The sequence below is a fragment of the Phodopus roborovskii genome, unplaced genomic scaffold, assembly GCF_943737965.1.
Source record: "Phodopus roborovskii unplaced genomic scaffold, PHOROB, whole genome shotgun sequence".
In the NCBI taxonomy this organism is placed as follows: Eukaryota; Metazoa; Chordata; class Mammalia; order Rodentia; family Cricetidae; genus Phodopus; species Phodopus roborovskii.
The window spans coordinates 77,769,507-77,785,036 of NW_026126418.1; the positions used below are offsets into that span (position 1 = coordinate 77,769,507).

At 40.0% G+C, this 15,530-nt stretch overlaps 1 protein-coding gene across 1 annotated transcript in view; it reads left to right on the top strand.

The window, feature by feature from the left end:
• The window catches only part of Rabgap1 (RAB GTPase activating protein 1), an 85,395-nt gene that overhangs the window by 59,224 nt on the left and 10,641 nt on the right, over positions 1 to 15,530 (top strand). The window contains exons 14-20 of the mRNA XM_051185343.1: positions 3,247 to 3,321; positions 6,464 to 6,589; positions 7,113 to 7,256; positions 8,636 to 8,677; positions 8,909 to 9,037; positions 14,900 to 14,992; positions 15,391 to 15,501. Coding sequence (XP_051041300.1) covers positions 3,247 to 3,321; positions 6,464 to 6,589; positions 7,113 to 7,256; positions 8,636 to 8,677; positions 8,909 to 9,037; positions 14,900 to 14,992; positions 15,391 to 15,501 — 720 coding nt within the window. The remainder of the gene's footprint in view (positions 1 to 3,246; positions 3,322 to 6,463; positions 6,590 to 7,112; positions 7,257 to 8,635; positions 8,678 to 8,908; positions 9,038 to 14,899; positions 14,993 to 15,390; positions 15,502 to 15,530) is intronic.

Here is a 15,530-nt window from a genome sequence, read left to right on the forward strand (position 1 = left end):
TCCTTATCTTAGCATTGGTGATGTTTTGTAATTTATCCTAGTTCATGACTTGCTCCTGCTTCACCAGGTGAACTTGTTTTACATGGCATGATTGATTTGTCACTGAAGTTCTCAAGGACAGTAGTACTTGGCACACTGCTGAACATATTACAGATGTTCCTTAAGTGTCGATGAATTAATGAAATGACTTGTCCTCCCTTTCTTCATTATGCTCTCTTGAACCTTCTACTCCCACTGTTTCCCAAGTACCTACTGCACTTTCAATACCTGTGTGCATTCATTTGGTGACTTACCAGCCTGAATTGTATGATACCCTCTGTTCTCCACCTATGGAGATTCCATGCATGTATTTCCTTCTATTACATAAAGTTGCTGAAGCTGTGCTGCGCCCTTTGCCTGAGAAGGCTGAGTGAGGACAATAAGTCAACATTATGATAGTAGTATATATAAATAATGTATGCATGATCCAGCAAAACTGACAGACACAGGCTTCTGACTCTGTAACTGATAACTGCTGATAATACCAAATGCTTCCCAGAGAAGTGTTAGCTATCTGCCATGATAGTTTTCAGCACACTCTTAGCAATATTGGCCGTAACATCGATTCTTATTAACTTAAGATGTGGAAAGTGGTGTGCCTCCTGGTATTATAAATAGGTTCTTTCTAAAGCCCTCATTTTTTATCTTGTCTTTGAAAAAGTATACATGCTTCTTATCTTATAGCCCTCTCATCATTCAGGCCTAATAAAATTACAGTGAATTCTGCCTGAGTTTATGAAGACTGCATCTGTTTTTAAGGCTATGGTGTCTCTAAGAGCTAATGATAAAATTTGCTTATATGCATTAACCTATTACCTGATAAACACTGGTCTTTCATCTTCCTGAAAGACAAATTCTAAAATACCTAATTTTAAAAGACTTTCTTAGGCCAGGTGGTAGTGGTGCATGCCTTTAATCCTAGCACTTGGGAGACAGAGGCAGGCCAGTCTGGTCTACAGAGTAAGTTCTAGTTCAGGCTCCAAAGCTACACAGAGAAACCCTGTCTTAAAAAGCAAACAAATCAACATCAAACAAAACAAAACAAAATTCCTTTCTTAGGACACAAGAGTCTTGCTACACAGCCTTGAAGCTGTTTTGAATGTATAATTTTGAGGAGATTGTCATCGGCATTTTGAAAAGCTGGATTACCTGGTTCATCTGTTTTCATTGATTTTTGGTTCCCTTGTTCTGAAAATACATAAACTTTTAAAGGTAACATATATTACAGGTATGGAATATATGGTGTGTACAAGTCAGTTATAAATGATTTTTTTTATGTTTGAGCAGATAAAATATACATTAAGTGTCTTGTAGTTCTAGTTTTGTTGTTTTTGTTTAGTGTCTGTAGCCAGGATTCCAGGGGTCTTCTCTGATCAAACCTGATATTCTTTAACCCAGAACAAATCCACAACTTCTTATTTCCTATGAAAATAAAAGCATAACCTCCCTCCTCCCCACTCCCTCTGTAAGCAACGTACCTATTGACTTAAATTTTGAAGTAGATATTTTTAAAATATATAGGTTGGTTTAATCTAGCAGCTTTTATAATTCAGTGTATTTTAGCAGCCAACAGCATTCACCAGAAATAAATTTATCCTAGACTGAATATTATTACAGTGGTTTTGTTGTTGTTGTTGTTGTTCAGAATTTTAATAACAACCTTATTTTACATATCAATCCTAGTTCTCTGTCCCTCCCATTTCTCCCATCAACACCCCCCCCCCATCCACTCCCCAGGCAGGATGAGGCCTTCCATGAGGAATCATCAAAGTCTGTCAAGTCATTTGAGGCAGGGCCTAGGCCCTCCCCTGTGTATCTAGGCTAAGAGAGCATCTTTCCATGGGGAATGGGCTCTTACAGTCCATTCGTACACTGGGGATAAATACTGGTTCCATTGCCAGAGGCCTCCTATCTGTTACCCACGTTCTGGGGTCTCAATACAGTCCTATGCTGGTTCCCCAGCATGACAGTGGTTCTCAACCTTCCTTATGCTATGACCCTTTAATACAGTTCATGTTGTGGTAATCCCCAACCATAAAATTATTTTCATTGCTACTTCATAATGTAATTTTGCTACTCTTTTGAATCATAATGTAAATACATGATATGTTCCCCCAAGAGGTCTGGACCCATAGGTTAAGAACTACTAATTATGGGCATTCCCCCTTTCTACCATAGTATACATGAGAACTACTAATGCTAATCACAAAAACTGCTCAGGAGCAGCAGACCATGGGGAATTGTACATGTCAGTGTTCTATTCAATATAATGTTCCTAGGCAATGTATGTAATCATCTACTACCAAGGAAATTAAAAGTAAGATTCCAGGGCTGGAAAAGTGGCACTGGCTGCTCTTTCAGCGGTCCTGAGTTCAGTTCCCAGCAACCATGTGGCATGTCTTACAACTATCTTCTGGCATGCAGACAAAACAGTATATACATAATAAATTATTAAATTAAAAAATAATCCAGAGGAAGCCACAAATTATTTTAGAGCCATCACTCTTATCAGAAAGCCTTTTATCCATATAGATGATTGAATAACATTAACTAATCAGTACCTTGTTAAATAATACAGTATCTTATCCCTTAGCGGAAACCTTGAGTCCAAGAGAAGATGAACACTTAAAATGTGACCTAGTAAATTCTATAGTAGCCATGCATGTTTAGCTAGTACCAGAGTTACAGAGAAGAGGGTGATTAATTACAGTTGAATTGGGACACTTTTGGGGTTTAGAGGAAGAATATATTTTTCAGGCAGAGAAGAGCAACCTATGGGGTCAACATGAGCTTTTAGAACAGGAGCTGTTAGAATCTGATTTAATGGTCAACTCATTTTTGATTAATTCTCCCCTTGGCCACAGGAAATAGTGTGGTGGCAGCTCCTTTTATTATGAAGATGATACTGGGATTAGAGAGATGTATTAGCATCATTCTTTGGCCTTCAACATGGTACAATGAGGCTAGAGTAGCATCCTCTTGCTTCCTGTCTTCCAGGTCCTAGAGAGCAGGCATAGGCCATGAATGAGTCATTCCTTTGTTTTTGGATTTTCGAAACAGGGTCTCTCTGTGTATCCCTGACTGTCCTTGAACTTGCTTTGTGGACCCAACTGGCCTCAAACTCAAGAGATTCACCTGCTTCTGCCTCCTGATTGCTATGGCGAATGAGTCATCCCTTAAAGTACTTTGTTTTTTGTCCCCATTCAGGCATACTCTGTGTATGATGAAGAAATTGGTTACTGCCAGGGCCAGTCCTTCCTCGCGGCTGTGCTGCTGCTTCACGTAAGTAGTTGGGTCTGTGTCATAGCTGCACATGCCTGCCTGGCTTAAGTGTGGCTAAGGCTGGGCTTAGCCAGATTTTTAGACAGAATCTTTAACTTGTATCTGGATACTTTTAATTTAATGGCACTATGAAGAGATACTTCATGATGATGAATGGCAATGTTGAAAACTAGTACAAGGTTAGGTTTCCTTTTCATTTTTCAGTAGACAGACTCAGTTGACCCTTAGGGACATTTTGTTTTCTATAAAATAGCCACTATCATTAAATCTACTTGGAAATTCATATGTTGGGATGACAGCAAGGCTTTTTTTAGTATCATTTTATTCACGCGTTCATATAATAAAGACCTTTAGTTTCTAACTTTTTTACTTTTTCAAATACATAGAAATGTCAAAAAATATGTTAAGCTGTAAGCTACACCGCCATATATTTAGTAGTCTTCATTTGACTTCCAGTTACTGATTTATTCTTTGTCTTCATTTTGCATTTCCACAAATACAACTTACTACCTTATAAAAGAAAGGAGCAAACACTTGAGCCTCTGCCTTGTATGGGCCAGGGCATTCTGTATCCTACATATTATAGTTAGTAATATGCTCAAATCCCATACTGATATCCTGCTTGTCATACAGTCCACATCCAGTCCTCATCTCAGTGCATGTGTGTCTCACTAGCTGCTGGTTATACTGTTGTGCTAGGGATTGAACCCAGGAATACAAACATGCTGGGTTACCTGTGAGTTATAGCCCCTACCCGAATATGACTCCTTTGTGGCCATTACTCTGACCATAATCCAACAACAAATCAGATGTGGCATTTGTCTTTTGTCCTTATAAAACCACTCTGTTGTCTTTGTTTCAAGCCACTGACTTTAAAAAAAAAAAAAAAAAAAAAAAACATTAAGCACGTTGTCTCATAAACTGTGTCACATTCTTAATTCATCTAATCATTTTCTTACTATTTAACTTAGAAATGTGTGGTAAGAATACTATGCAGGTGGTATCAGCAGTTGTGATTGCAGTTGGAAATTTGAGGCTAAGTGTGAGCACAGTGCAAAGCCAGTGCCTCTGCCATCTGTAAAGCAGACAGAGTGCTAGCTGTACAAGTGTGACTTCAGATTTTAGTGGCTCCAAACAGTTAAATGCAATGGGCAGTGTAAGACTGTAACAGTTTCTCTTGTTTAGATTAAAGGCTCCTTTTGGCAGATAACCAGTACAGTGCAGTGTACCCTAAAAAACAAGAAGGATTATCACTTTCTTGTGTACTTTTCAGGGTTATTTAACTTTTGTCCTTGTTATGTTGCAATAGAGATATTATAAAAGCATGAAAATAGAGAACATTGCTGTCAAAAGGGATGATATAGTATATAAAGGCTGAAGAATTTCAAATGTATGGAATTAAAAGAGGCTTAGTGTGACTGAAGGGGGAGGGAGGAAGAGAGAGATGGAGGGCAGAAAGCAACAGAGATAAGGAGAATAAAGGCCCACCAGGAAATCATACAAGCCAAAATAAAGCTTGCATGTTTTCTGAGAGGGTGGGAAGTCTTAGGAGGATTTTAAGCCATTTTGTATATCTGGCCTCACAGGTTAAACAAACAAACAAACAAACAAAAAACTGTTTTCTACTGTGAGCTCAGCTTGGTGATGTCTGTAGTAGGTACAACAAGCAGAGTTACAGAGAAAAGCAGGGTTAGTTCTGGGTGAATTAGAATATTTTGGGAATTTGGAGTATATGCTAATACTATGACATTAATAAACAGGTCATTTTTTTTCCTTTGATTTGTTTTAAGCAGACTTTATATCTCAGCCTTGCACACCTTATATGGCTCATCTATTTATCTATCTAGTGATTGCAGTTTCTCACAAAGAACATTTATTCCCATTTAATAATCACCACCACTTAGAGATGGTTTCCTCAAGTCCCAGTTGCATTTCAAACTCCTGCTGATTCCTTAGTGTTAAGTCTTTATTTTCTTTCTAGAGAAATGGGCAACCTAAAATCAGAAATGCCACACAAATCAAGCCACTTTTCCCACATGTGGGAAAGTGAGGCTGCCTTTCACAACAAAATTCTTAGAAAACATAGTTGTTCACCCCAAGTAGCCGGTCCTTTCCCATAGGAATCTGCTGTGCTTTGTCATTTACTGCTTTTGCTGTGCCATTTTCTCGCTGGGTCTGGTATTCTGCCCACCTCCAATGTCATGTTCCACAGAAGTTTACCTACCTTTTTGACTTTCTGAAGCTTGCTGCATGAACCCTTAAATAACGTTGCTAGTGCTATCCTTCTGTTCTGACAGTTAGACCTCTCTCTATGTTCTTGGAGGGATGTGCTGTAAAGACATGGAAGATGCTCTTACTCCTGAGTGTTAGGAGATTTGTAGACAGACATGAAGGAGGGTCTCTGGTGATTCAGCACTTATGCCACACCTGCTGCTGCACTGGAGTGACAGCATAGACCTGAGTGTGTGGAAGAGCTACCGTTTCAGAGTTATTTTTCACTTATGTGTATTTTTGTATGTGCCTTCATAAACATATATGCATATTATACATGTAGGTGTTCACAGAGCTTAGAGGAGGACATGGGCTCCCCAGGAATTAGAGTTATAGATGTTTGTGAGCTGCCACATAGGTGGTAGGAACCAAACTGAGGTCCTCTACAAGAGTAATAAGTGTTCCTAACCTCTGAACTATCTCTCCAGCTCCCAAACTATTTTTTACTATGACAGGAAGGAAAAATAGTTTGCTAGAATGACATTATGGCAAAGGGAGGACAAATGATTAAACAAAGGCATCATTATTTCAGGAAGTTGAAGCATAGTGTGTACTAGCCTGTTTGTACCCACCTCTAAGCCTGTCCTTTCAGCAGGACCTGGTTTTGATTCACAAGCTTTGCTGTCCTGGGTGCTCACCAGTCCTTCTGATGGTTCATAGTTCATTACACTCTTGCCGTGGGAAGGCAGTGGCAGCTCAGGATAGGCCTCATTAAACATTCCTCGCCTGAGTGAATTAATGCTATCAAATAAAATTTGAGAGCTGGGTTTCTGTGCACCACTTCATTTCCTGGTAAGACAGTGGAGGGACAAGCTAAAGATGCTGAAGTAATTGTTTTGTACCCCACCCCTCCATTGACTATCTGTTACAGATGCCTGAAGAGCAGGCATTCAGTGTTCTGGTCAAGATCATGTTTGACTATGGTCTCAGGGAGCTTTTCAAGCAAAATTTTGAAGATCTACATTGCAAGTTCTTCCAGTTGGAGCGCCTCATGCAAGTAAGAAAATTCAGACTGTGTTGGACAAATAGGTGCAAAGTAGTGGTGGATGGATTGGGGAACAATGGCTTTTATTCCTGTTCCTGTAACATTATGTGGTGACAATGCAGAGATCCAACAGTGCTGGGTAGCTGATGTTTAAGCTGAGTTTTCGGTCATAGAAACAACCTAAAGAGCAAATTGCTTTGTTGGGCCCTTGTCTATAGGAAATTCAGTGAGGAACTGTTCCACAAGGCTACTAAGGTGTCTGTTGAGGAAACCCTTCCAAAGTAAAACAGACTTTCCTATAACGTCTCATAACTTGGAAATAAAAACTGGCTTTCCATATACTTATCACTGTTGTAGAGAATTCCCCTTTCTTTCAACTAGTTTGTAGTATGGAAAATAACTGCTAAGTGTTTCGAGTACTTCAGAGATATTTAGAAAAACACATTTTTGGGCTACTGCTGGCAGATTTATGAACCTCCTAAGATATATAGGATAGCTACATATGTGCCCAGAACTAATTAGTTTACTATTTCAGGAATACATTCCTGACCTGTACAACCACTTCCTGGATATCAGCCTTGAAGCACACATGTACGCCTCCCAGTGGTTTCTTACACTTTTCACTGCAAAATTTCCTCTCTACATGGTCTTCCATATCATCGACCTGCTCTTATGTGAGGTACGTGTTAGACATCACAGCACTTAGATCTGTCTGTGCAGTGTACTTCTGCCACAAGTTTCGCCAAATCTCTTTTCCTCTGTTTTGTTTTGGTATTGCCAAATCTGGGCTGGATTGGCTCTTTCTGAGGCCAGTGTCCTGCTCACCCTTGTCACAGGGGTTCTCTGCTAAGAAGAGACACATTGGACAGTTAGACCACTTAGTATTCTGTTCGCTTCTGTGGCACTGAGTAAATGAAATAGAGGTTTCTTTCTTGTGTAGAGGAAGACAAAGGCTGGCAGTACCCTGATTTCTCAGTCTCCTTCTTAGAACTAAGCTATAGCTGCCATATCTGTATTTGTATTGGGAGCTGGCACCTTCCTTTGGGATGTGTGTGGGGGGGGGGCACGGTGTTTATTTAGTGTCTCCTGGATGCAGAGAACACAGTTGTGTGCCACTACTCCTAGCTCTACATTCTTCTTTAAAAAAAAAAAAAAAAAAAAAAAAAAAAAGCCGTGCTGGAGATCCCACCCAGCATTTCCATGGGTAGGTTGAATTATGTGACTATACCAGCCAGTAGAGCATTGTCAGTAAAAAGAAACAAGGCAGTGTGAAAAATGTCCTTAGCCATGGCATAGGTTGAAATTTGAGAGGTATGTATGTGTTAAGAAAGAAAAGAACAACTACTTATAAAATGATGTGCTTATCACAGAAACTATTGAAAATACTTTAATCTCACTGTTTCTACAGTTTAACTACATATAAAAATTTAGTTGTATGTTCCTTGACCTTTTCTGCTCCTATGTATAGTATAATTTTTATATGGAATATTACATTTTCCACTGTAATGTGATAATGTATCATGGCTCTACTTTTATACTTTGAAAAATATAGGCAGGTGTGCTGGTACACATCTTTAATCTGAGAATTTGGGAGGCCTTAAGGCAGATGGATCTCTGTGTTCAAGGACAGCGTGGTCTACAAAGTATTTTCTAGGACAGCCAGGGTGAAAATACCCTGTCTGAAAATACCCCCCCCCAAAAAAAAAAAAGGAAAAGGAAAAATATTATTGTTAGCAAACTGTGTAGTTTAAAGACAGTTGTTAATGCCTTCACTCACCTGTTCTTTACCTCACAATTTCCATTTAGTCAGATGAGGAAGGCAAGTTAGAGATCTCCAGACAAGTTCAGTTCTGGAGTACGTGGATTGCCATATTGATAGATTACTATTTTGTGACTATAATAATTGATTTGGACTCATGGGCTATTTTGGAAAAGCATTTTCTTTGAGTGTCAGAATAGGGCTGGAGAGTTTATTTCCTTTAAGTGCCTTTCCATGATGGCCCAGCAGCTAACAGAGTGGTTACAGATACTAAAACTGTCTTGTCTCTTCTCTTTTAGGGAATAAGTGTCATTTTTAATGTCGCCCTTGGATTACTAAAGGTACATATCTTTTGGTGAGCTGAGCCATCTGGTGTCCTGCCCTGTGTTTGTAGTTTTCATCTCATGCTAAGTGGTCATTGTGTTCTGTCATTTTCATTGATGGGATGTGCATAAGTTGTTCTGCAAAAACTAAGAAATGTTTAAGGGTCCCTAGAATTGTAAAATTGTACTTATCTTCATAACAGGCTTTTTTTTTTTTTTTTCTACATGTGTTTGTCTTTTCTTTTCAAGACTTCCAAGGATGACTTGCTGTTGACAGACTTCGAGGGTGCCTTGAAATTCTTCAGGGTACAGCTCCCTAAAAGGTACCGCTCAGAAGAAAACGCAAAGAGGCTCATGGAACTAGCTTGCAACACGAAGGTAAAAATGTCATTTGTATACTTATTCTTTGATTTTTCAATTGAAATCTCAGATTTTCTGATGAAATTGTTAATGTTTATAATATATAACTGATAGTTCACATTGAGTGTCCTTTATCTTAAGTGTTTGCACTGGAGTGTTTAGGAAATGGTTAGGAGTTTTCTGTTGTTTTGGTAGGAGTGGCACTGTTGCTATTTTTATTTTTGCTGAACTATCCTAGAGTTAGAACTCAAGTATACGTCTCAAATCCATGTATATTTCATAGATAGTTCATACATGCAACCTGAAGATAGTTACAATACATTGTTGGTAAACTAAGTGTACTTGTGTTTTGGCTGTGATATCACATATAGTCAGAAGTAATGTCATATATTTAATAAACATTTTTTCAGATTTATTGAGCTTGGTGATATTTATCTGTGGTCTCAACATTTTGGGAGCCTGAGGCAGGAGAATCTTTAGTTTAAGGCCTTCCTGGAATATCTGCACAGCCAGACTAACTCACAAAACCAAATGAAACAAAAACAAAACCGTGTCAATTTTGACAACTTGCAGGATTCCCATTTTCAAATTAAGGACTTACAGCCTATAATGAGGTTGTTTGTGTTTGTGTTGTATAACGTGTACCTTTCTGTTTTCAAAACACCTTCATAAACACTTAGCTTTTTGCATCTGTGGGTTTTCTGTCTATGGGTTCAACCAATTGTGGGCTGACAGCATTTAGGAGAAAATACATGTATCCAAAAACAGATTATTTTTTCATTGCATTATCCCCTAAATAGTACAGCAATTACTATGCAGCAATTATATTGTGTTTAGGTATAATTGCTAACCTAGAAATCATTTCCTATGTATGATAGGGTACATGCAGGTGCTATACAAATACTTGACTGCTTGATAGAAGGGACTGAGCAGGCTCTGATTTTGGACCTAGCTCTTGGGGATCCTGAGGGATGACTGTATCTCACATCTTTGACTTTAACTTCATTGGTCCTTACAGTTTATGCTGTAGGAAGAGTGTTACTGTCCATTTTACAAGCGGACAAGTTAGAAGCCCTGTCAACATTGAGCTGGTTAGGGACAGAATTTTGCTTTCTTGGGTCTCACTCACTTCACTGACTTTATGCTTTAACATTTATTGTTGTGATCAGAAATTCTCTAAGAAGTAAAAATATGTGGACAAGCCTCATAATCTTATAACTTCACATGGTTTTACAACTTTTATGGTTAAAATATGAATAATCGCAGTGTGTTCATGTTTTGAATAATTTGAATTTTTAAAGAGAAAATACTGTAATTGAAGAGACTTTAATTAGGAATTTAAGAAAAGAGACAGGCAGAATAAAGGTGAAATAAGATTGTATCTAGATTCACATGAGATACAGTGCAGATTTTGATGTCACCACTGGCTGTAGAGCAGGTGCTCTGGACCTGCTCTACAGAGCTGTGTTAGCCTGGACCATGTGTCAGACTGATTTAACAAAGACTGCCCTCTGTTAATGCATAGAGAAGTGAGATAAAATAAGATCTAGAAAATGTCCAGATACATGAATGAGAGAAACATAAATATAGATTTCTGTAATAAAGTAGCTCAGAGTTAGTGTGTGTGAACCCACCCATCCATATTCCAAAGCATTGTGGAACAGCAGCTGGTTACCAGGGTCTTAGTGGTATGTGGGTATGCCCCTGGACCTGAGAAAAGTAATACTATCCAAAATTGTTTACAACATTACAGATGCCCTGGCTAAGTGCTTTTATGTGTGTTAACCATGATAGTATGTACATAGTATGCCTAGGAATTAGTAAAGGTTCATGAAATGATGGCTACTGCTGGAATTCGCTCATCTCTCTTCAAACAGATACCAGACATTGTATAGTCACATGGGGATGGGTTTGTACACGGCACAGAGCCAAGCAAGCTCTGACACAGATCACTTGTGTTCCTCATGGTTCAGCATGTGAGAAGGCTCTCTTCTACCCACATTTCTTTCTACTTATCCTGTCCTTTCCTGATGATCCTGGCAGCCTAGGACAGGAACATTGTTGCCGTGTTGGATTCTTGTTCACAGCTCATGTGTTCATATTCCACAGCCTGTCATTAATACACTGCCTCTGACTACCTCACGACTACTTCCTTTCTACAGTGGCCCTCTGCCTGTCTTTTCCCATCCCATTTTTCCTTTGCTTAAAATTCTTAAAGGCATCTTATCTCACCACAGGACTCAGGAGTCCTGTTGTGCCACAGTCATGAACAATGCCTTGGCGGCTTCTCAGATTCTATCTTCTGCTCTAGACTTCCCTGGCTTCTTTGTGTTCTCAGACACAAGTTGCTCTCCTAGCAGCTAATTTTTCTGCTTATAACACTTGTGTTAGCTGTGTGCTAGCTGATATCTCAGATATCAGTGATGTCTCCTCTAATCACAGTATCTAACGGCTTACCCCAGCCCTTCATACGCCAACTTTTATATGACCTCATTGAAACAGAATTGACAACAGAGGAGAGTCCTTAACACGAAGTGTAGTTTTTGACATATAAGTACTGCTTGGCTGGCTGGACGTGCTGTTGAGTTTCCACTTACTTTTTTTCACATTTGGACAAGTCTTATAAAGAAGTTCCAGTTCTAAGTGTCATTTGTTGAAAACATGTTAGTAAATATGTATTTTCTTCCATAGTTCAGATAAGAGGTGGCTAATGTATTTTCCTTGCCTATTCTTTTTAGTGAGCTCAAACAAACAACCTGCCTTCATAATGTTTGTATACCATGTACATTTCATTTTAGATATTTTATGTGTGAAATTCCTTCTAGTCCTGGAGAACTTTGCCTGTTTATTTTGGATGGTTCCCCTATTTGTACTCACTCTAGATGAGGCTAATTTTTCTTGAAATTCATTCTGCAAGGAACACCTCCAGCTTTACTAGGCTACAGGACATAATCCTTTCCTGATAAAAGATGGAATAAACCATGGACAGGAATAATTCAGTCTTGCTTTTGTACTGAACACCATTACATGAGTGATAAGGGAATTCTGCCTGGCAAGGCCATGGAGTCACTTCATTTTTACCCTAAGAATAGCTTTGGGTGATCCCCACTGCTTATATGTGTTTATCTCATGAAAATATTCCATCTACTGGGTACATATATCTTTGGGAAGTCAGGAGGATGGCTTCATTTAGCTGTATAATCTTGATATATAGAATATATACTTCGTGCCTCATATTCTCAAATAGGCCCCAGAGACAAGAATTCCTTCTCACCAGGGCATCAGTGGTAAGAGCTGATGTCACACTACATAGCTTTAGCTTTTCCCTTTGATAAAGAGCTGAGAAGTCCCCTTATAAACAGCTATTATTTGGTGGAAATGCTAATATTTTCCTTCCAAAAGTGAAAGTCAGTGCATAGAAAGCACAGTGTCTCATTTCCTCCTCTTTTTCTACATTTATCAATTACAAATTTCTAGTTTAAATAACCACATACTAACTCCGCTTTTCCCTTCTTAGAAATTGTAACCCCTTACTCTATTTAACCCTTGCCCACCTCATGAGTTTTACCTGGATGCTTTACAAGTGCCATCTCCTCTGGGATATGAGGCGCCTGCTTTTGTCAAGATCTGCTCCTCTGACCCTGAGATATATATGCCTGTTACCAGAGAATTGCTAATTAATTATGTCTGTGTAGGCATATAAACTGGAAACCTTGTGGGATCAGGGAGAACTTTCAGAGAGAACTTTTGCGTAGAATTTTTGAAGGGAGCTTCTGAAGAGAACTTTAGGGGAACAACTTTTTTGAAGAATGAGGAGCCACCAGAGGAATACATGTATGAGCCAATTTGTTTTCTTCACCCTTAGATCCCTTTAGTTAACACTACCTGCTTGCTGTTCAACTTCCAGTAGAGAACGCTGAGGCTGGAGCTGGGAGGTCAGGGGATCCAAATACACTACAAAGAACACGGTCCACAACAGACCCTGAAGAGTCCTGTGAAAGCGTTGATTGGGCACTGAGGTGCATGGCAAGTGAAACAGACATAGAGCGAGCACAGAGCAGAAAGGAAGCAGCTATGAATAGATGTGGACTTTCCAGGAAGGAGCTGATGCCGAGTTTGCCAGTTTCAATCAAAGATGATAAAATTTGGAAATTAGCCTTTCAAAGTGTATGGTTATGAGGAAAGTGTTAATCCCTGAAGTGTCCTGGAGGTGTGTGAAGGTGTGGTACAGGGGTAGTGTCTGCTCTTTTTTTAGAAGGAGCTCAGAGGCGCTTGTCTTTGCTGCCTTTGCTTCTCTTGCTCAGACTGAGAAGAGCACTGGTAGGAGAGTGTGCTGCCCACAGCCATTTTCTGATAGAGTTTATTAATGGATTGACTGATCATGAAGATGTTTCATTTCTTTAGGTATCATTTTCATTTGTTTGTTTTGGTGAATTACTGAGGAACACAGTAAAAGTTTATCCCCCAAAGAGATGTATGGTAGAGATGTCCCTTTCCATCTCGTGGTCTCCTGGAAGAATTTAGTGGGCATCTTTGTGGAGGCTGTAGCCTGGTCCCTGCTGTCGGGTAACAGTGCCAGATGGAGAAATCTAGCTTCAGTGGAGACGTACCTGCCCACAGCTCACACAGAAGTTAGAGCCAGCGAGAGGACCCCCAGGGTGACCACAAAGAAATAGCTATGGGCAAGCATACACTGCAGACATGCCCCAACTCAGCGCCTGTGCTTGAGTCTATCTGCACTTCCCTGGACCTGCGGGCCACGAGTAGCACAAGCAGATTGGAAACAGTGACATGGTGTGATGAGTGTCACTCTTGGGGCAAAGAAACACAGGGCTCACAGTCATTTTCTCAGTCGAGCATGGCTGCTGTACCTGCTATCTGGTTTTTAAAAACTAGACATCGTGATAGCTAGTAAATAGTTTTAAAAATACAGAGAATGGCTAGGCTTGGTGGCACACACTTTTAATCCCAGCACTAGGGAGGTAGAGGCAGGCAGATCTCTGAGTTTGAGGCCAGCCTGGTCTACAGAGCAAGTTCAGGATACCCAGAGCTGTCAAGTAGAAAAATTAAAAAAAAAAAAAATCCTCACAGAGAATGAGTTAGTTTTTTAGAAGGAATTGAACAAAGAAGAGCTGAACCTTGAAGTTCACTCTTAGAATTGAAGGAAGAGAAGCACCTACCAGTAATCAGAGAACTCCTGACAAGACATAGGGCAAAAGCAAAGACTCCCCAGAAGAAAGACGTGCTTGGTGGTGGAACATGAGGGTCCAGGGGAGAAGTAGGACTCGGGGAGAATGGGAAGGAAGCATGGTGGCTTCAGGAACATCCCTTGCCTAGAGCAGTGCCGGTGAAGGTTGGGGCCTGTGGCTTACAGTAAGAAAGGACACAGTGGAACACCAGAGAGGAACGTAACTACAAGGAGCAGCACAGAGGGACCTGGTATAGTGGAAAGGAGGATTGCGAGTTTTCTAGTGGGCTGGGCTTGGGCTTTGAGTGGAACTCAGGGACCAGGCCTTCAGGCCCAGATTTAGTCATAAAACAGCTTCATTCCTCAGATGAAGAAATCCTGTACCTGGGAAGGGAGAGGCTCAGGTGTAAAGCTTTTAGTAATACTGCTGGTATGTGCTACAGGAAATAGTAGATTATTATTATTACTAGGAACAAACAGACTCCAAATGTATGTAGGTAAAGCCACCTGTAAGGTGTTCTATAGAGCACTGTAGGTGATAACTTGGGGAATAAATATCCCTGACAGAGTCTTGAGCTTACATTTGTCTATCAAGATTTCCATCCCAAAGTAGTAAATACCATGTCGTCAATAATTGAGTCTGCCAGGTACCACCGTCAGGTTCTTTATCTCTTTTGTGACTTCCTTGACAGATTAGCCAGAAGAAGCTGAAGAAGTATGAAAAAGAGTACCACACCATGAGGGAGCAGCAGGCCCAACAGGAAGACCCGGCCGAACGGTTTGAGGTTCGGTTCACAGCTCTTATACATTATAGGCTTGTGCCCGTAACTAGCTTTATTGAAACTTTCAAAAAATCCTGTTTCACTGTTGAAGACTGGTTTGTTGATTGAGTTTGCAAATGACAAAATAACAGCTGTTTTGCTCCAAAGTGGCTGCCCAAATTCTTTGTTCTTTCCTCACAGACAGCCAGAGACAACTGCTTGACAAGGTCACTTCAGTTAATTGTGTATGTCTTTGTGGAGACAGAAAACTAGAAATTGATTATTTAGAAACATTTGGATTGGCTGGGTGGTATATGCTTTCCCAGGACTTAGGGACTTGTTTTGAAGCTTGGCCCTTGAGAAACTATCATTTCCATTTGATTTGTTTTTATGTCCCTAATTGACTTCTTTCCCTCCTACAGCGGGAGAATAGGCGGCTGCAAGAAGCTAATATGAGATTGGAACAGGAAAATGATGACTTGGCTCATGAGCTGGTCACCAGCAAGATTGCATTACGGAAGGACCTGGATAATGTAAGTGTGACAGATGTGAGGGGGAAAGC